This window comes from Neovison vison, chromosome 13, assembly GCF_020171115.1.
Source record: "Neovison vison isolate M4711 chromosome 13, ASM_NN_V1, whole genome shotgun sequence".
Classification (NCBI taxonomy): domain Eukaryota; kingdom Metazoa; phylum Chordata; class Mammalia; order Carnivora; family Mustelidae; genus Neogale; species Neogale vison.
In genome coordinates this window covers 86634357-86656173 of record NC_058103.1, presented here as the reverse complement: position 1 = coordinate 86656173, position 21817 = coordinate 86634357, and the positions used below count along the sequence as shown (strand labels likewise).

At 37.0% G+C, this 21817-nt stretch overlaps 1 protein-coding gene across 2 annotated transcripts in view; it reads left to right on the top strand.

The window, feature by feature from the left end:
• Positions 1-21817, top strand: part of KNL1 (kinetochore scaffold 1) — a 77278-nt gene that overhangs the window by 25398 nt on the left and 30063 nt on the right. For both annotated transcript variants that reach the window (XM_044229588.1, XM_044229589.1), the window contains exons 6-12: positions 5972-6024; positions 6292-6325; positions 8838-8875; positions 12451-12503; positions 13548-18614; positions 20617-20755; positions 21360-21427. In XM_044229588.1, coding sequence (XP_044085523.1) covers positions 5972-6024; positions 6292-6325; positions 8838-8875; positions 12451-12503; positions 13548-18614; positions 20617-20755; positions 21360-21427 — 5452 coding nt within the window. The remainder of the gene's footprint in view (positions 1-5971; positions 6025-6291; positions 6326-8837; positions 8876-12450; positions 12504-13547; positions 18615-20616; positions 20756-21359; positions 21428-21817) is intronic.

Here is a 21817-nt window from a genome sequence, read left to right as displayed (position 1 = left end):
ACTTAAAAACATATTTAATGTGTTTAACCTGTTATAGTTAGTATTTTTATTGATACTCAAATTATTCTATCTTTGATGAGTGAAATCTCTTCAGATTAGTTTCTGACCTTTTGACATAACTCCAGTAATCTTTGATAGCTTCTTTGCTTTACAGTATACCACGATATTCATGTTTATTTTATGTATTACCTGACTCAGACCTAGATGCAATAGGTTCTTCTCACTAATGAATTAATCATTGTTTCTAGGCCATTCTGTTACCAAATCTATCAATCTACCTATTTACCACAGCTGTTAACTCAGGAAACAAATGGGTGAACCTTGGCTCACTGTGGCAGCCAACTCCTTCACCCTAGGGAAGCCAGAGAGGGCTGGACAAATTTAAAGCATAGCTCCTGGCTGGGTTTGTCAACAAACCTGGATAAACTCATCACAAGAGAAGCCAGTAGCTCAAGAGGCAGAGGTTTGGAAAGAGAAAGGGAGAAATTTATTTGGAGTGCTGGCAGCTGGGGAAGGTGGCAGGCTTAAACCTTAACAATTGACCTCTCCGCCTACAAGATGGACACCTAGAGTTTTTTAATGAGGAGAGATTCAGGAGTGTGTGTACAAGACAGCAGGCAACATGTCATCATGGGTGGAGGTCAGTATGTGTTCATCCCATGGTCATGGGCAGGGAAGGGGACACATGGAATGTCATCTTCTAGGTATTCTGTTGCTATCAGGGTTTTTCTGGTCTGGCATCTTTGGATTTTCAGGTCATTGCAAAACACCTTCATCAATGCCTCAAGAGAGTACAGTAAAAAATAAATACAGTGGGGGTGCCTGGGTTAAACATCCAGTTCTTGATTTCAGCTGAGGTTATCATCTCAGGGTCATGAGATCCAGCCCCATGTTGGGCTCTGTGCTGAGAATATTTTTTTTTTTAAGATTTTATTTATTTATTTGACAGAAATCACAAGTAGATAGAGAGGCAGGCAGAGAGAGAGAGAGGGAAGCAGGCTCCCTGCTGAGCAGAGAGCCCGATGCGGGACTCGATTCCAGGACCCCGAGATCATGACCTGAGCCGAAGGCAGCGGCTTAACCCACTGAGCCACCTAGGCGCCCCTGTGCTGAGAATATTTTAAAAATATTCTCTCATTCCTAGAAGCAACTTCCAAGAGCTTTTTATTTTCCTTTTAGATTAAAAAAAATTTTTTTAAAGATTTTATTTATTTATTTGAGAGAGAGAATACGAGAGTGAGAGAGAGAGCAGGAGCTGTGGGAGGGAGGGTTGAGCAGAGAGCCTGATATGGGACTGGATCCCAGGACCCCAAGATCATAATTTGAGCTAAAGGCAGATGTTTCACCAACTGAGCCACCCAGCCACGCCTTCTGCTTAGATTTTGAAAACTTGGTGGTTTTGAGGATCTTGAATGTGGCTTTCTTTTGAATTATTTTTCCAGTAAAATTATGTCATTTCAATAATCATATTTTTTTTAGTGTATTTATTTTTAAGTAATGTCTTCACCCAATGTGGGGTTTGAACTCATGACCCTGAGATCAAGAATCACATGTTTCCAGTTGAGCCAAGGAGGTGCCCCTGAAATTATCATATTGGAATGATCATTTTACTATAAGATCACCTGTGTCAAATCATTGAAAGTGGGTTTATATATGTCAAAATTTGATTTTTTATTAATAGTTAATATTATTGAATATTTACAGTGTTAGGTATGCTACTATATGCATTCATTGCTCATTGAATCCTAACAGTCATATCTCATTTTATGAATGAGGAAACTGAGGCTTAGTTTAAATAGCTTGTTCAAGTTCCCATACTTTTTAAGATGTAGGGCTCAGACATTGGACTATTTCTCATCAGACTATTCTTAATCATTATATTCTTGTATTTTTCACATTGTTGGTATTATTCCTCTTATTACCCTTATTATTTGTAGGATTAGACTATATTTTCTAGGTCTCTCTGATTTTTTTTTAAGATTTTATTTATTCATTTGACAGACAGAGATCACAAGCAGGCAGAGAGGCAGGCAGAGAGAGAGGAGGAAGCAGGCTCCCTGCTGAGCGGAGAGCCCGATGGGCTCAATCTCAGGACCCTGGGATCATGACCTGAGCCACCGAGGCGCCCCTGATTGTTATTTAGTTTTAAAGATTTTATTTATTTATTTGAGAGAGAGAGAGTGAGAGAGAGCATGAAAGGGGAGAAGGTCAGAGGGAGAAGTAGACGAACCCCCAAGCTGGGAGCCCAATGCGGGACTCAATCCCAGGACTCCAGGACCATGACCTGAGCCGAAGGCAGTGGCCTAACCAACTGAGCCACCCAAGTGCCCTGTCTGATTGTTATTATAATGCTTCTCTTCCTGTTCCCCCCCCCCCTTTTTTTTTTTAAAGATTTGCTGTTTATTCTGTTTATTTGGTTTGTTTTATAATGAGTTTGGTTAATATTTCTGGAAGTCAACAGGGCACTTTGGAAACAAAAAGAGTAACTAGCATAGGATTCTTATCCTGTTTATCCATATTATATATTTACATATATGAGTAAATAGCATTTTCTACTCAAATTTGTGTTTTTGATAATGGAATGTTACAATGAGAAGTACCCTGGGGTGCTTGGCTGGCTCAGTTGGTAGAGTATGCGATTTGATCTTGATCTCAGGGTCATAAGTTCAAGCTCCATGTTGGGGGTAGAGTTTACTTAAAAATAATAATAATAAATTATGGGACACCTGGGTGGCTCAATCGGTTAAGCATGTGACTTCGGCGAAGGTCATGATCTTGCAGTCCTGGGATCCAGCCCTGTGTGAGCCTGCTGTAGGCTCCATGCTCAGCTGGGAGTCTTCTTGTCCCTCTGCATCCTTCCCCCGCTAACCCCCACTCATTTTCTCTCTCCGATAAACAAGTAAATTCTTTAAAAATAATAATGATAAATTTAAAAAATAAATAAGTAGGATCACCTGTGTGGCTCAATTGGTTAAGTATCTGACTCTTGATCTTGGCTCATGTCTTGATCTCAGTCTTTTATTGTGAGTTCAAGCCCCATATTGGGCTCCATGCCTGGAGCCTACTAAATAAGTAAGTATAGTTCAGACTCTATGTTTTAGTGAGAAAGTTAAAGCCAGGGACATGATACGACTTTCCCAAGGTAATGTAAGTAGTGACAGAACCACAATTGTAAAATAGGTCTCCTGACTCCTAGTCTACTGGTTTTTCCACTTCTTCTGATAAACTTGCCCAAATGCTACTAAACTTAGTCCACCCTTTTCTTTCCTTGGATAAAATCTATTCATTATACTTACTTTCCTTTAAAATGGCTCTGGGGTGTTGAAAGGAATTTCAGGTTCAAAACAAAAAAAACTGGAACAGTTCTAACTTAATACTAAATAGTCCCTAGTTCAAGTCATTTAACAGAGCATCAACTTCCTCCTTTTTTTAGGATGAAAATAATAGTCCTTACATATCTCATAGTGTTACTGCATGGCCAAAATAAGACAGTATATATTATCACAAATAGTGTCAATCTAACACTATTATATTTAACACTATTGTATTCTATTTAACACTATAATATTATCACAAATAGTGTCATTAAACAATGAGTAGTGTTTCAAAAGATTATCTTTGTTAAATAGATTAATTGAAAAAGAACTGTAGGATTCTAGATGTAGAAACAAGCATCGTAAAACTCTCTTAATAATTCCTAGCTCTCTGAATTGTTAGAATTAACCTATATTTTCCATTACCCTTGTAAAATATACTGATATCTATAGCACAAAGAATGCTCTTTCCTATCCATAAACTTCAGATCCTGAGAATCGATTGATAGGCTTACCAATAAGTATTTGTCTTGTTTATCTAGTTGAAGTTGTTGTAATTGCATAATTTAATTTAATATTACATAAACTGATGAAAATTAGTTCAAAGACAAAGTTATTTCTGTGAACATTGTAAGGAACAGCTAGGGAAAATGTGATAAATATGAGTTTATTTTTAAAAATTCTTTCAAATTTGGTATGGCTGAGACAACCACAGGGAAATCTTTCATGAAAATCTAGAAGGATTCTTTGTTCATATTACTTGAAAGTTTCTTTGTTGGGGGCGCCTGGGTGGCTTGGTGGGTTAAAGCCTCTGCCTTCTGCTCAGGTCATGATCCCAGGGTCCTGGGATCGAGCCCCGCATCAAGCTCTCTGCTCGGCAGGGAGCCTGCTTCCTCCCCTCTCTCTCTGCCTGCCTCTCTGCCTACTTGTGATCTCTTTTGCTCTCTGTCAAATGGATAAATAAAAAATCTTAAAAAAAAAAAAGATTTTATTTATTTGACAGACAGAGATCACAAGCAGGCAGAGAGGGGAGGAAGCAGACTCTATGCTGAGCAGAGAACCCGATGCGGGGCTCGATCCCAGGACTCTGGGATCATGACCTGAGCTGAAGGCAGAGGCTTTAACCCACTGAGCCACCTAGGCACCCCAATAATTGTTATAATCATTAAAAATGTATATAAAGAACAGAGTGCTTGTCACACAGTATGTGTGCAAATGTCCACTGCTTTTTTATAACTGAAACTAAATTTTCTTCTTTTTTTTTTATGATTTTATTTATTTATCTGAAAGAGAGAGCATGAGCAGGGCAGAAAGTGTCAGAGGGAGAGGGAGAACCAGGCTCCCTGCTTGGCAGGGAGATGTGGAGATGGATCCCAGAACCGTGCATTATGACCTGAGCCAAAGGCAGATGCTTAACTGACTGAGCCATGCAGGCACCCCTGTAATTGAACAAAAATTTCTTTCTTATTAAAAATAGCTTCTCGATGGCACCTGGGTGGCTCAGTGGGTTAAGCCTCTGCCTTCGACTCAGGTCATGATCTCAGAGTCCTGGGATCGAGCCCTGCATCAGGCTCTCTGCTCAGCAGGGAGCCTGCTTCCCCCTCTCTCTGTCTGCCTCTCTGCCTACTTGTGATTTCTCTGTGTGTGTGTCAAATAAATAAATAAAATTTAAAAAAAAAAAAGAATAGCTTCTCGGGGCACCTGGGTGGCTTAGTGGCTTAATAAAGCCTCTGCCTTCACCTTGGGTCATGGTCCCAGGGTCCTGGGATCAAGCCCCACATCAGACTCTCTGCTTGGTGGGGAGCCTGCTTCCCCCTCTCTCTCTGCCTGCCTCTCTGCCTACTTGTGATCTCTCTCTCTCTGTCAAATAAATAAATAAAATATTTTTAAATATAGCTTCTTAATAATGAATGATACTTAATAATTAGAACAAAAATGAACTAGCCAGATTTTTCAAGGCAGATATCAAATGCTGCTTTCCCAAAAGCTTAATCATCCCAATCATCCCTTTCCTCTGGACTCCGTGCCACCTTAACTGAACTGTTAATAACTAAAATCAGTGAAGTAAAGTTTATAATTATTATTTCAGCTCTCTACATACAGTGAAAACTCATTAAGATCAAGGATCATGTATCAGACTCTAGTATATAGCATCATGTGTGTAGTGAGTGTTTAAGAAATGTTTTGTTGAATAGAGTGAATATTTTAGGTTTTTGAAAGGGATAAAATGATTTTTGTCATAGTTCATAAAAAGCAGATTTTAATGTAAATGAATTTTGGCATTTGAAATATTAATAGTACATGATGTAGCAAAGAGGAAGCTGAGATCAGTTATCTTTATCTCAAAACACACTATAAATTAACACCATAGGGTTCTAATTAAAAATCGCAGATTTTCAGGGGCATCTGGATGGCTCAGTGGGTTAAGTGTCAGATTCTTGGTTTCGGCTCAGGCTGTGATCTCAGAGCCTGAGATTGAGCTCAGCCTCAAGCCATATTGGGCTCCATGCTCAGCAGAGAATCTGCTTGTCCCTCTCCCTCTCCTCTTCCCCTCAGCTACCAGCCCTGCCACTGCTTGTGCCCCCATCCCAAATAAATAAATAAATAAAATATTTTTTTAATTGCAGATTTTCAGTAATTTTTATTTTCTTTTCTAGAGTATTCCAGACAGAATCTCATATGAAAATAGTAAGAAAGTCAGAAATTGCAGGTAAATATGTTATTGCTATCCCTGCTAAATCTGTTTTCTGTTAAATTTTACTGTAACTATTTAACCAGGTAACAGGTAAAACTGTCTTATTGTGTAAAAAGTATCACTAGAGCTATGGGGGCAGGAAATAAGGTGAATAGTTAGTAATTTTCTTTTTTTTAAATGTTGTTAATGTTTTTTTGTTGTTGTTGTTAATGTTCTTATGCAATTTTTCTAATGCCTTATCAGTATATCCTTGAACAAATTTACTTTTTATTTTATTTTTAGAAACAGCAGTGGGAGAAAATGTTCTATTTATACAGTAAGTAAAGAAAATGTGATTCGAATTATATTTTAAAAGCTCTTTATTCCTATCAAATGCAGTGTTGTTGTTGTTTTTTTTTAAAGATTTTATTTGTTTTTTGACAGACAGAGATCACAAGTAGTCAGATAGGCAGGCAGAGACAGAGGGGGAAGCAGGCTCCTCCCCGAGCAGAGAGCCCAATGTGGGGCTCGATCCCAGGGCCCTGAGATCATGACACGAGCCGAAGGCAGAGGCCCAACCCACTCAGCCACCCAGGCGCTCCAAATGCAGTGTTTGTTTGTTTTTAAATTTATTTTTAAAATATTTTATTTATTCATTTGAGAGAGAAAGAGAGAGCACAAGCATGGGTTGCGGGGAGGGTGGGGATTAGGCTCCCCACACTGAGCAGGGAGCCCAACACTGGGCTCAGTCCCAGGACCCTGAAATCATGACCTGAGCTGATGGCAGATGCTTAACAGACTAAGCCACCCAGGCACCCCAAATGCAATGTTTTCTAAATTAATAGTCTTTTTAAAAAATTTCTGCGACCCTTTTGTGGAATACTTAGGATTAATTTAGAAAACAGATTCTTCGCAGAATTTAATATGCAGCTATCTCTGATTAAGTGTGTGCATTATATAGCTTATCCTTTTAACAGAATAATGAAACACTCTACTTTCACAAAAAACTCCTTAAATACAAGTTACTACAAAACAATAAAACCAAGTTTTCAGTTTTTTTCATTAGTTTTTCTTATTAATATATAGAAAAATAAATACCAATTGCTCTTAAACAAATGGAAAGATGCTTATTCCATTCATCATAAGAGAAATACAAAGTTAGGTTATTATTGAGATATAGTTTTTCATCTAATCAATTAAGAATATAGGTAAAGGACACCTGGGTGGTTCAATCCATTAAGCCTCTGACTTAAGGTCAAGTCATGATCACAGGGTCCAGGGATCTAGCTCCATAGTCAGCTCTCAGCAAGGGGTCTGCTTCTCCCTCTCCTTCTGCCCCTCCCCCCATTTGTACACTCCCTCTCTTTCTCAAATAAATAAATAGAACTTTAAAAAAAAAAGAATATAGGTAAAAAGTCACTCATTGCTAGTGGGTATAAATTGAAGAAGGCTATTGGCAGTATCACTCAAAATTTCAAATACACATGCCCTTTGATCAGTAATTTCACATCCAGGAATTTATTTCAAGATACTTGTAAATGTTTAAAATGATGAACATATAAGGTTATTCACTGCAGTATTAATTGTAATAGCAAAGGATGTATGGGCACCTGAGTGGCTCAGTTGGTTAAGGGTCTGCCTTTGACTCAGGTCATGATCCCAGGGTCCTGGAATTGAGTCCCACTTAGGGCTCCCTGCTCAGGAGGGAACCTGCTTCTCCCTCTGCCTGCTGCTTTGCCTGCTTGTGCTCCTCTCTCTCTCTATCAAATAAATAAAATCTTTTAAAAAATAGCAAATGATGTAAAGGATCCTAAGGATCTATCAATAAGGAACTGGTTAAATAAATTATAAGTTTTCCATGTAATGGACTACTGTTGAGCTGGAAAAAATATTCTTTTTATATACTTATTCAGAAAATTCTGAATTCTTTTTATATACTGATTCAGAAAATTCTGTGAGGAGCTTAGGCTCCCCACAGTTAACCACTACTGAATATAGAGCCCAGCATGGGGCTTAAACTCAACAACCTTGAGATCAAGACCTGAGCTGAGATCGAGTCGGATGCTTAATCGATTAAGCCATTCAGCGGCCCCGATAATTTTAGATGTCTTTGCAGAAACTTAAATGTAGGGGAGCCTGGGAGGCTCAGTGGGTGAAAGCCTCTGCCTTCAGCTCAGGTCGTGATCCCAGGGTCATGGGATGGAGCCCCGCATGGGGCTCTCCGCTCAGCGGGGAACCTGCTTCCCTTCCTCACTCTCTGCCTGCCTCTCTGCCTCCTTGTGATCTCTGTCTGTCATATAAATAAATAAATAAATAAATGAAATCTTTAAAAAAAAAAAAAAGAAACTTAAATGTATATCCAAGTGCATATTTATCTTTAGTTTTTGTTCTTAATAAGACAAAAATGAGAACACTTAATGTCTTATAGCACTTTCTATGTTGTTACATATAGATATACTTCAGTCTTTCATAACTTGTTATATGTTTGCATCAACATTCAGTCAGCTCCTTGATGATGTACATTTGGGTTGTTTTCTTTTATTTGCTTTTTAAAAAGGCTAAACCTCTAGAAAATGAATTGCTTTGTAGGTTGTTCTTTAAAAAAAAAAGCACATTTTAAGCATATTTTTATAGTACCTTGAAATTGACAAAACCTTAAGACCAGTCTGAAAAGGGTCCTTTAACTGCCTTTAATTTTTTCTGCCAGATTTAGATGAGTCTTTTTACAGATGTCATATTTTTCTGCCAGTTACTCTATGAAAACCTTTCACCTTCCCTACTCTTTCAAATGTTGTGATTCTTGGTAATTCTTTGGGGTATAGATTTCTTAAATACTTTTTAATTTTTAGGAGTAAGAATCCAGAAGATAACTACTGTGAGATTACTGGTGAGTATGACCAGAATACTTTTCTTACCACATAACTTTCTCTTTAGACAAATTTCATACAAAGTAATGTGTAAAAGAACTATGGGAAAAAATGTAAATAGCTCTGTTCTTTATACAAAATCTTCAGTATGAAATTTCACAAGCTTACTATTATTTCTGCCAAACCTGCTGTTCTACTTGTTTTCTTTTTTTTTTTTTTTTAAGATTTTATTTATTTATTTGACAGAGAGAGATCACAAGTAGGCAGAGAGGGAGGCAGAGAGAGAGGGGGAAGCAGGCTCCCCGCTGAGCAGAGAGCCTGACGCGGGGTTCGATCCCAGGAACCTGAGATCATGACCTGAGCCGAAGGCAGAGGCTTAACCCACTGAGCCACCCAGGCACCCCTGTTTTCTTTATTTTGGATTCCCAGTCATTCATTCACTCAAGTCAGAAATAAAGTCATTTTTTAACTTTTTCCTCATTCCCCATATCCATTTGTCTTTACTCTCTATTCTTTGTCTTAAATATCTTGCAAATCTTTTACCTCCTCTCTATTCCTTCTGCCACTGTTTGAGTTCAAATCTTTATTATTCATTATTCTTTCATAGGCTATTATATTTAGTTTCTTATCCCTATAATCCATTCTACATATTTCTAAATCTGATATTACCTCCCAACTTAAAATTGTTCAATGACACTTTTTTCCTTACAGGATAAAACCCACATTCTTTGGCATAGATTTTGAAAGCTCTTTAAAAATTTGACTTGACTTCTCCCACCTTATCTCTTGTCCTTTATAGATAACTTATTCTATCTCATGAGGAAGTATTTATAGATCCCCATGTTGACTTTTTTTGTGTATCCATTTGTAAATGCTGTTTTTTCTCTCTGAAGTGCCCTTTCTACTCCACGTTGCCTATCAGTCTTCTCATTTTTTTTTTTTTAAAGATTTTATTTATTTATTTGACAGAGAGAGATTACAAGTAGCCAGAGAGGCAGGCAGAGAGAGAGAGAGGAGGAAGCAGGCTCCCTGCAGAGCAGAGAGCCCGATGCGGGACTCGATCCCAGGACCCTGAGATCATGACCTGAGCCGAAGGCAGCGGCTTAACCCACTGAGCCACCCAGGCGCCCCAGTCTTCTCATTTTTCACCTAACCTAGTTTTTCATGTGCTTAACCTCAGTGCTATTCAATGTAGCCAGTCCAAGGTGCCTGGAGCTGTCGGTGGAGCATGCAACTCTTGATCTCAGGGTTGTGAGTTTGAGCCCCACATTGGGTGTAGAGATTACTTAAAAATAAAATCTTAACAACAACAAAAAAAAAAGGTAGCTAGTTCACAAACTGTTATAATCCATGACAGAAAAGGAGCTTACACAGAATATAAATCAACTATGGCAGTAAGCTACTGTTTAGTTATCTGACATTTTTTTCATAGCAAAGCTTTCTTGATGAGGGAAATATCACATAACTTACATTGGCTATGGTCTCCTTATTTCTTCATGAACTGGTAACAAGCAGTTCACAGACTGGCACCACAAATCATCAAGTTGTACTGGCTTAAATGGAGCCTTTTCTGACAAAACCAAGGAGTCACTCTGTCCTGTGATGTTATAATACCCCTTTTATTTCTCAGTCTTTTGTAGAATTTATCACATTGTGTTTACTTCTGGCTCTTTAATTGAACTAGGAACTTTGAGTCCAGAAATTTTGTCTGTTTTTTGTGGCGTAGTAAGGAGTTGAGTTTTGGGACACATAATGGGTACTGAGTAAGTATTTGTTGAATAAGTGAATGAAAGCTTATTATTTAAGTAAGATTTTTAACAAAAGAACTATAATTACTTCATCATATTTAGTCAAGATTGTCATAAACTCTTTAAAATGTTCCGAAGATTTTTGTGCTAAGCACTGGGTGTTATATGGAAGTGTTGAATCACTGTATTGTACATGTGAAACTAATATTAAGCTGTTAATGAAATGGAATTTAAATAAAAACTTTAAAAAAATGTTTTAGAGATTTGCCTTTAAGCTTAAGTATTATAAAATGTATTTCCTGTTTTATTGCAGTATCTTCAGTCCCTTCTTTATTTCCAAAGTCCATCTGTTACCCAAATATTTATATTTCAGTTCTAACGTATCCTTAGTCTAATCCTTTATTTTCTTTCTCATTTTCTTTTTCCCAAACAAATTCTCTTCCCGTTTGTATCTGCACTATTCCAGCAGCTCCTCATTGGTTCATCTTCTCTTAAATCTACTTTTTTCCTCCTTCTCTGGAGTTATTTTTATAAAATGCACATCTCATCACGGTAACATCTGGATTCTTTAACATAGAATAAAAGATGCTTCAAAATCTTACTTTACCATTTCAGTCTCATGAATTGGTACTCTTTACCATGTAACCTATACTATCCAGGGAATAAAAATAAAGAAGTAAAGGGTTAAAAAAGTAGTCCAAACTTTCCACCTTTAAAATTCCCCCTTTAAAATCACCACATCCTGGGACGCCTGGGTGGCTCAGTTGGTTGGACGACTGCCTTCGGCTCAGGTCATGATCCCAGAGTCTCGGGATCGAGTCCTGCATCAGGCTCCCAGCTCCATGGGGAGTCTGCTTCGCTCTCTGCAGTCAAATGCTCTACCACTGAGTTATACCCCCCTGCTTCGCTCTCTGACCTTCTCCTCACTCATGCTCTCTCTCACTGTCTCTCTCTCAAATAAATAAATAAAAAATCTTTAAAATCACCACATCCTAAAAATATTTCAGTCACATAGGGAATACAGTAATCACAGATCTCTCTGTCCCTAAAATGGGACAATTATAAGTTGTTGTTGTTGCTTAAGATTTATTTAGGGGCGCCTGGGTGGCTCACTTGATAAAATGTCTGACTTTGGCTTAGGTTATGATCTCAGGATCTGTAATCAAGCCCCACATCAGCCTCAATGCTCACAAGGGACTGCTTCTCTCCCTCTTCCTCTGCCCCTCCCCTTGCTTGTGCTCTCTCTCTCTCTCTCTCAAATAAAGTCTTTTTTAAAAAAATAAAATATTTAAGAGAGAGAGATGACACGGGATAAGAGGGAGAGGGAGAGAAGCAGACTCCCCACAGTATGTGGAGCCCAGTGCAGGGCTTGATCTCAAGACCCTGAGATTAGGACCTGAGCCAAAATCAAGAGTTGGTGATTTAACCATCTGAGGCACCCAGGTACCCCAAGGGTCAATAAGAAGTCTTAATGAAATTTAATACTTAAGTCCTTATGAAGGGCTTATTAACTGACAAAACTTCAATAAATAGGGCGCCTGGGTGACTCAGTTGGTTAAGCAACTGCCTTGGGCTCAGGTCATGATCCTGGAGTCCTCGGATAAAGTCCCACATTGGGCTCCCTGCTCTGCAGGGAGTCAGCTTCTCCCACTGACTCTCTCCTCTCATGCTCTCTCTCTCTCATTCTGTCTTTCTCTCTCAAGTAAATAAAATCTTTAAAAAAGATATTATTAAAATAAACTTCATAAATACTCATAAATGATGAACAATATAAGGAAAGAAAAATCGGACTCTTGGTGATATATTTTTTTTGTTATTGACTGTAGTTTTTTCCTCTTTTTCAATAGGGATGAACACATTGCTTTGTGCTCCCATTCAGACCCAGATGCAACAGAGAGAGGTATGAGTTCATGCACATGCCTTTTATTTTATTCTCCCTTATAGTTAACACACAAAAAATTAATAGTTGTGGCATGATTTAGGGATTACTTACTCAAGTAGACCAGCATAGATTGGAAAACTTCTTACCTTTTCAGTTAAACTAAGGACAGTTCAATCATTGTCAGTTTAAATAATAGGGAAATATATTAATTATATCAGAACTTGTCAAACTATAATGGGCATATGCAGGATTTTCTTAAAATATGGTTTTTTTTTTTTTTCTTTTTTTTAAGATTTTATTTATTTGACAGAGAGAGATGACAAGCAGGCAGAGAGGCAGGCAGAGAGAGAGGAGGAAGCAGGCTCTCTGCTGAGCAGAGAGCCCGGTGTGGGGCTTGATCCCAGGTCCCTGAGATCATGACCTGAGCCGAAGGCAGTGGCTTAGCCCACTGAGCCACCCAGGCGCCACCTTAAAATATGGTTTCTTTTTCAGTATATCTAGGGAAGTCCCTGAGATTCTATACTTCTAACAGTTTCCTGTTGATACTAGTGCACTAGGTCACAGACCATACTTTGAGTAGCAAGGAGTTAGACTGTCTCCTTGCAAATAAGGCCACTGCATTAAGATTCAAAGAGAACCCAACTCCCAAGAGTAGAGTGTACTATAAATTAGCCTTCATGCTCTTAGCCCTTTCTAAGTCTATTTTACTTAGAATGAGAATGACCTATCTAATATAGTAATTAGAATTTTCATTATAGTTACATTTGATATTGTCAGTCTTTTTCATTTTTAGTCATTCTAGTTGGTGTATAATTAACCTTTTATTTGTTTTTTATTTGATCTTTTATTTGTTGAAAAAAACTGAAAGCATTTACAAACTTTGAAAAAAAATGTAATAACAAATTACATGCTACATACCACACCACTGTTTCAAACAAACCAGTGTATAATGAAACCATCATTGAGGATTATTTATATAATACTATATACAGTACATATTATAAAATACTTTTCTAAAAGGTTGCATTTGATCTGATCTCCTATATTTTGCTTTCATTATAGATTTCAATTACAGAACACAACCATGAAAGGAAACATGCAAATGACCAAACAGTCATCTTTTCGGAAGAAAACCAGATGGACCTAACAACAAGTCACACCGTAATGATTAACAAAGGCCTTTTAGATTGTACTAAAAGTGAAAAGTCCACTAAGATAGATACTACATCATTTCTGGCTAACTTAAAGCTCCATACTAAGGATTCAAGAATGAAAAAAGAATTAAATTTTTCCATGGATCAAAGCACTTCTTCAGAAAAGAAAATAAATTTTAATGACTTCATAAAAAGATTGAAAACAGGAAAATCTAATGCTTTTCCTACAGGACCTGATAAAGAAAATTTTGAGATATCTGTTCATCCCAAAGAATCAAATAGGGCCTCTTCTGTACATCAAATGCATGTGTCTCTTAAAGTAGATGAAAATAGTAATAATATGACTAGAATCTTTAGAGAACAAGATGATGGGATGAATTTCACCCAGTGTCATACAGCCAATATTGAGACTTTAGTTCCCACATCCACTGAGGCCAGCTTAAGGGAATTTAAAGGTGATGATATTACAATTTATGGCAATGATTATATGGACTTGACAACTAATTACACTATACAGAATTTACCCTCAGCAGATAATTTATCTAATATAGAAAATCAAACTCAAAATGTCATGATGGAAGTTATGACAGATTATGGAACTGAAGATCCAGGAAGGAAGACAGTCTTTAAGAATAAACCAAATGCTGCTTTTCAAGACCCTTCTTTAAACCCTAATGGTGAAATACATATTACCAAAAGTCATATTACAGGGACAGAAACTCACATAGCCACACAGACTTCTAACCAAGATGCCAGCACTTTGGCCATAATCCCAGGATCTATATGTTCCAGCTCAGCTACTCAAGATTATAAGACATTTTTCTGTTCTAGTAGTAATGATGCCATGGAACTGACCAAGTGTCTCTCAGGTATGAGAGAAGTGAAGAATTTGCTGAAGAATCAGAGTAATTATTCTAAAACTTATCCCAATCCAGACGCTATCTCTCTTCTCACAGAGAAAACTATTTATTCAGGAATGGATAACATGGACATTACCAGGAGTCATACAGTTGTGATAGATAATCAGATTTTTAAAGAAGATCACACAAATACACAGAGAACAGACACACCAATATCTGAAAAAGAAATGATGCTCCAAAATCTCATAAGCAGTTCAGAGGATGGGGAAATGAATATAAATTGTAGCTCAGTTCCTCATGTATCTAAGGGAAGATTACAGCAGAGCCTCGCAAATTCTTTGTCTATTTCATTGACTGGCAAAAAGACTGAAATTTTCACAGGTGAAGATATGGATTTGACTAAAAATCACACAGCTAACTTGGGAAGTCAATCTCCTCTTGTATCTTGCAATCTAATATCTGAGAATACTGGTAAATTTCACTCTCACAGCAAAAGCCCTTCAGATGAATGGAAAGAAATGAACAAAAGTCATACTGAACCATCTCAACAGCCAGACGTAATATCTAAAAACATTCCAACTGACACCTGGAGTAAAGAAAAAGATCAAGTTTTAAAGACTGCACCCTATCTTGGTAAAGATTCTCCTCAGTCAGCTGATATTAATCAAGACATAGCAACAAGCCACAGAAATCTTGAGAAACAAATAGAACTGGGAAATAACAGAAATACAGTTTCATGTGAGGCATCTTTGTTTCCTACCACAGAGCCACTATTTTCATTAGAAGGACAGTCTACCATGAAAAATCATAATATTGCTGTTAACAGTTACACAGTGAAATCTGTATCGGGCCAGAATTCTAAACTGCCTGAGCCACTGAGGAAAAGTGTAGGCAATCCCACACCTGACTGTTCCCATAACAAGACAATTATTTGTTCAGAGGAGGAACAAAATATGGATCTAACCAAGAGTCACACTATTGTCATTGGATTTGGTCCTTCTGAATTACAAGAATTGGGTAAGACTAATTTAGAAAATACTAACTGCCAGCTGACAACAGTAGACAGAAAGATAGCTGTAAATGTTGAAAAATGTAATAAAAGTCCTACAGAAAAAAATGGAGTATTTGTTTCTAATGATAATATAGACGTTTTAGAAGACCAAAGCATTCAAAAACTTGGATTTCAGAATGAAAATCAAGATGTCAAAATTTATGGAAGAAAAAGTGTTGGCAGGCAAAAAGTTAATAAGACTATTGTATTTTCAGAAGGTGATGAGAATGATATGGATATCACCAAGAGTTATACAGTGGAAATAAATCATAAAGCTTTATTATATGAACAAGATTCCCATTTGACAGAAACTTCTAAATCTGTTTTGTATACATGTGGGCAAGATGACATGGAAGTCACTAAAAGTCACACAACTGCCTTGGAATGTAAAACTGTCTCACCAGATAAAATAACCACTAGGCCTATAGAAAAAACTGTAATGTTTATAGATAATTACAATGAACTGGAAATGACAAAGTCCCACACTGTTTTCATTGACTACCAAGCAAAGGAGAGGACTGTGCTTACAGACAGACTTGACTTTGAATTATCCAAAAGGAATAGCCTAGAAAAGCCAAAAGTGTCACCTGCTTCTACTGAGGAGAATGTTTCCTTTCCAGAGAATGGTAAAAGTGAGCAATCAGCAGCAAAAGTGAATGAACTAACACTAGCAAGGGGATGGTCTAACAATGGTCCTATAGAGAAAGCTGTAGGATTTATAGCTGGTGATCATATGGAAGTGTCTAAATCAAGCTTTTGGGAAAATAATGAAGATGTACAGAAGCCCGAATTTCTGAATGAAACTATATCAGGCAAAAGTCAGAGAAGGAAGAGCCTTAGACTAAAAAATAACAAGACTGCTGCATTTTCCAAAAATGATAAAAATGATATGGATATCACCCAGAGCTATACAGTAGAAATAAACAAAACTGCCCTGGAAGATAGAGAGGATTCCCATTTGGTACATTTGGCAGGAGATTCTAAAACTGTTTTGTATACATGTGGGCAGGATGACATGGAGATGACTAGAAGTCACACAACTGCCTTAGAATGTAAAACTGTCTCACCAGTTAAAATAACTACCAGGCCGATAGAAAAAACTGTAATGTTTGTAGATAATCACAGTGATCTGGATGTCACCAAGTCCCATACTGTTTTCATTGATTGTCAAGACACAGAGAAAATTCTTCAAGAATACCCTAAATTTGGAATAGCTAATGGAAAAATCTTGGGTATTTCTTTTCATAATGATGGTAGCTCTGTTCAAGAAAACATTGAAAAGCAAGCACTGGCAGTAGAAAACAAAATTGTTCTTTACACTAAGCAAAAGCATCATGTGATACCTTCTGTTCCTGCTAATACATTGTCTGGGGGTCAAAGTGAGTTAGAAATTATCAAATTCAAAAGCACTGTGGGTGAAGAGGTCATGGGGAGTGTTGTAGACCAGGCCTGCACACTGGAAAAAGCCAAAATTGAAAGCTGTCAGTTAAATAGTACAGATAGAAGAAATATGGATTTTACAAATAGTCATGCAACTGCTATGTGTGGATCCAGTGATAATTATTCCCATTTACAAAATGCTATTTCCTGTTTTGATAATTTGGAGGGGAATGCCATGTCCTTAGGTGATAAAGATGAGAAAACCAGTAATTGTCCAGTGCAAAATGATCTTACTTATGTAAACAATTTAGCCAATGAATATTACTTGAAATCTAAGGGACTGCCTCTCTCTGCTTCTTGTTCTTTGTTAGAAAAGGAAAAGGTGACTGGAACCAATATCAAAAGACAGCCAGACTCTGTTAAGACAGTGCTCAAAGATCAAGATCTGATTAAGGAGCCCCCAAATTTAAGAGCTAATCAAACTTTACTACCTAGTCAAGATCTGGGGGAGATAACTAAACCTAATTCAAAACGAGTATCTTTTAAACTCCCAGAAGATCAAATGGAGGGCTTTGTTGATATGCCAGAACATAATTTAAAGATGACCTTTGTTGATGATGTTTGTGTTACTTCTCCGCCTCATCTCTCAAGCCAGCTACCTCCATTACCTCAACAAGGACAGATAATTGTGAATAAAGATGAAACGATATCATCTCATGCTGGAAATAAGAATTTAAATATTGTCATAGAAAATTCCTCTGTACCTACATGTGAAAATGAGTCCAAAATGCTCAATAATGACAAACAGTCTACTATAGCCTGTAAAAAAGAGCCAAAGAAGAATATTCAGACAGCTAAATGTAATACAGATTTTCACAGTAATTCAGACTTGCCTAAGCAAGTTATTCAAATTCATGCTAATTCTAGAGAAGCATTGGATCCTGCAATTGCATCTAATACTGCAAGTTTTAGTAGTGTCACATCTAATCTGAATAATTTTAATGGAAAACCTGAAGAATTTTTTAATTTCCAAACTCCTCATGTACCACCTTCCCCAGAACAGTTACTTGGATTAACAAATAAGGCACACAATCCTATGAGTATAGTGCAAGCTACAGAAATACATAGTATTAACACAATGCCCAGCAATGTTGAAGATGATAGAGATGAAGAAAGTAAAATTTCTCCTAATGGAACTGAAACTAACTCTGTACCACTCACGACAGTTGTAAAAGATAAAGTGAGGCGATGTTCCCTGGGAATATTTTTGCCCAGATTGCCAAACAAGAGAAATTGTAGTGTCACTGGTATTAATGACCTGAAGCAGTTTCAAGCAGACACAACTGAATTAAATCACTTAGAAGCTCAACCAGTCTTCAGTAAGGAGTCAAGCATTGAATTTGGTGCAGCTAAACTGACCTTAAGTCCATCTCAATATATAAATGAGGAAAACCTTCCTATATATCCTGGTGAGATTAATTCCTCAGATTCTATTACCATAGAAACTGAGGAAAAGTCTTCGATTGAGACATATCAAAAAGAGGTTTTGCCATCTGAAAATAAAACAAGAGAAACCTGCAATAGCCAAAAAAGAACCTGGATACAAGAAGAGGATGATATGCAGAATGAGAAAAAAATCAGGAAAAGTGAGATTAGGTTTAGTGATACTGCACAAAATCAGGAGGTAAGCTCTGTCTTGAACTAAGGAATGTGTTTTTAAGTTATGAATGTTTAATTTTAGTCTTGAATGAGCAGGAATTGATTATTTCCAATTATAGAGCTAGGGAAATATCCCTGTTTAGAATGTTAAGGTATTATTTGACTAACAGCTAGACTTAAAAACAAATCACAAAAAATGAAATGGGAAGTAGTACAAAAATTAATGTAATTGTGCAATCTGTCATTGTGATTTTGCATTTGGAGAATCTCTCAGCAGGGTATATGTAGTTTGAAAAGTTAAATTCAGTCTAAATATCTGAGGGGTAAAAAAAATCTTTTTGTTAGACAAATTGCATGAAGAAAAGCTCACATGAATTTTCTTGGCTTATGAGGATATGTAAAAGCTGAGAGTTCATTTCTTTAGTGGTTGAGAGAATGCCTAGGTCAAGCCCAGTATCTTAAGGTGAAGAAGTGAGAATTTGAATTTATGAGAAGAGGTTATAGATTGTTTTAGAGGTTGAGGGAACATTCATTTGGATAACTTAGAGAGAATAAAACCTGTCATTCAAACTTAGTTTTATAGATGGAGAAATGAAGATTAGAAAGTATCATAAGGTGGTACCTGGGTGGCTCAGTTAAGTGGCTGCCTTCAGCTCAGGTCATGATCCCAGGATCAAGCCCCATGTCAAGTCTCCCTACTGAGCAGGGAGTCTGCTTCTCCCTCTCCCTCTGCCTCTCCCTACTGCTTATACCCTCTCTCTCAAAAATAAATAAATATTTTTTTTTAAAGTATCAGAAGTTCATAGAAAACAAAATTTAATATGTGAGTAAGCTTAGAAAAATATTTCATTAGTTCTGTAATATGAGGTCCTGAGGAAATGGTTCCTCTGTGAAGCTTTGAGAATGTAGTATCAGTGATAAAAAATTTATAACTGAATGGATTATATGAAAATTAGTATTATTTTGTTCAGTAGATATTGAATATCTCCTGTGTCCTAAGTACTGTTTAGGTGCTTGGACTACATCAGCAGGAATTTAGAGGAAAAAAATCTGTTTTCATGGAGATTACATTCTAACATTTAGACAAAGGTTATATTGTCCTCAAAAACATATGTAAGTAGGTAGATGAAAATGGCATTTAAGGCTGTAAAGTCAAATGGTTAAAATGATAAAAGCAGGACCACATCACTTATTTGACATCAGCCAAAGGAGTCTTAGTCACCTGGGGAAAACGTCTAAAACCTGGAAATAAGTTTCTTTGTTGCTGTAGCCAGAGTCACTATGAATAGCCAATATTCTATGCTGGTTTATTTCAATGTGGTAGTCCTGACCCCAGTGACTAGTAATTGAATAATGGAATAGGTCAATGTTTGGCAACTCATAGGATCTGGCTTTAACTTAGACACATCTGAGAAACAATTTGCTTATACAGTATAATATACAGGCTGATTTCTATATATTTCTATAGATTCTTTTTTAAATTTTTTATTTATTTTTTATTTGACAGAGAGAGATCACAAATAGGCAGGGAGGCAGGCAGAAAGAGAGAGAGAGAAGGAAGCAGGCTCCCTGCTGAGCAGAGAGCCCGATACTGGACTTGATCCCAGGACCCTGAGATCATGACCTGAGCCGGAGGCAGAGGCTTAACCCATTGAGCTACCCAGGCACCCTATTTCTATAGATTCTTAAATAAAATTACTTTGAACTCTAGGGGCACCTGTTTAGCTCAGTCAGAGGAGTATGTGACTCTTGATCTCAGGGTTGTGAATTTGAGCCCCATGTTAGGTGTAGAGATTACTAAGAAAAATAAACTTTAAAAAAATTAAAATAAAATTACTTTGAACTCTAAAGGCCTGATAAATTGCTTATTACTTATTCCAATTTGTTACTAATATATTTCATATGATTGTAGATAAATTTTATGAAGTAGTCCTTGTTAGTGTTCAACAAACAATTATTATGTGTATTATAAGTGTATTATAAGTCATAACTTCAGGCTGATGATGTTCCTTAACTGATAATTTCAGGTTTTTGATCACCATTCTGAAGGGGATATTGATAAAAATGCTAACAGTGTTTTGATAAAAAGCCTGAGCAGGACACCATCTAGTTGCAGCAGTTCTCTTGATTCAATCAAGGCCGATGGGACCTCTCTCGACTTCAGCAGTAAGATCTTCATGAAGACTAAATAATAGAAGTCATCTGCTTACTTGACAATAATAAATGTATTTCAGTTCAGAAGATATTTGAAATTTATTTAAGCTTTTTGGGAGTTATACATAGTTGATGAGTAAAATAATTTTAGTTTATTTTTAATGTTTAATTATTTTAATAAATTGAGAAGTGATAGACCACGAAGGGTAATTGTCTTAAGAAGTTTATAATTGGGGTGCGTGGGTGGCTCAGTTGGTGAAGCATCTGCCTTTAGCTCAGGTCATGATGCTGGGATCCTGGGATTGAGTCCTGCGTTGGGCTCCCTGCTTGGCTGGGAACCTACTTCTCCCTCTGCCTGCCACTTCTGCTTGTACTCTTTCTCTCTCACTCTCTGTCAAATAAATAAACAAAATCTTTTTAAACAAGCTTATAATTCGTGGAGAAATATTGGATGGGATATTAAAACAATACTATACTTCGCCCTATAAATGACTCTTCCCAAAAAGATCCTAGTCGATAACTTTAAGAGCATGAACCACACATAAATCTGAATGATAATTTAAAATAAGCTTACACTTTAATTTTGACTTATCACCTGAATTTGCTTTACTTCTAGCACAGCACAATAGTCAAATGGAATCACAGTTTCTCAGAGATACTATTTGTGAAGAGAGCTTGAAGGAGGTATGTTAAACTATTTCTCATTTCTAATGCAACTATAGTCCCTGTTTTGTTTTCCAATTTTTTGTTGTTTGTTTTCAATTTTAAAATTTTTTTTAAATTATGAAATATTTGGGGCGCCTGGGTGGCTCAGTGGGTTGAGCCTCTGCCTTCAGCTTGGGTCATGATCTCAGGGTCCTGGGATGGAGCCCTGCATCAGGCTCTCTGCTCAGTGGGGAGCCTGCTTACCCCCTCTGTCTCTGACTGCCTCTGCGAGTACTTGTGATCTCTGTCTGTCAAGTAAATAAATAAAATCTTTTTTAAAAATTAAAAAAATTAAGAAATATTCAACTATACAGACAATTAGCTTTTTTGTTAAGGACCCAGCATGGTGATTGATTATAGGGAGTAGAA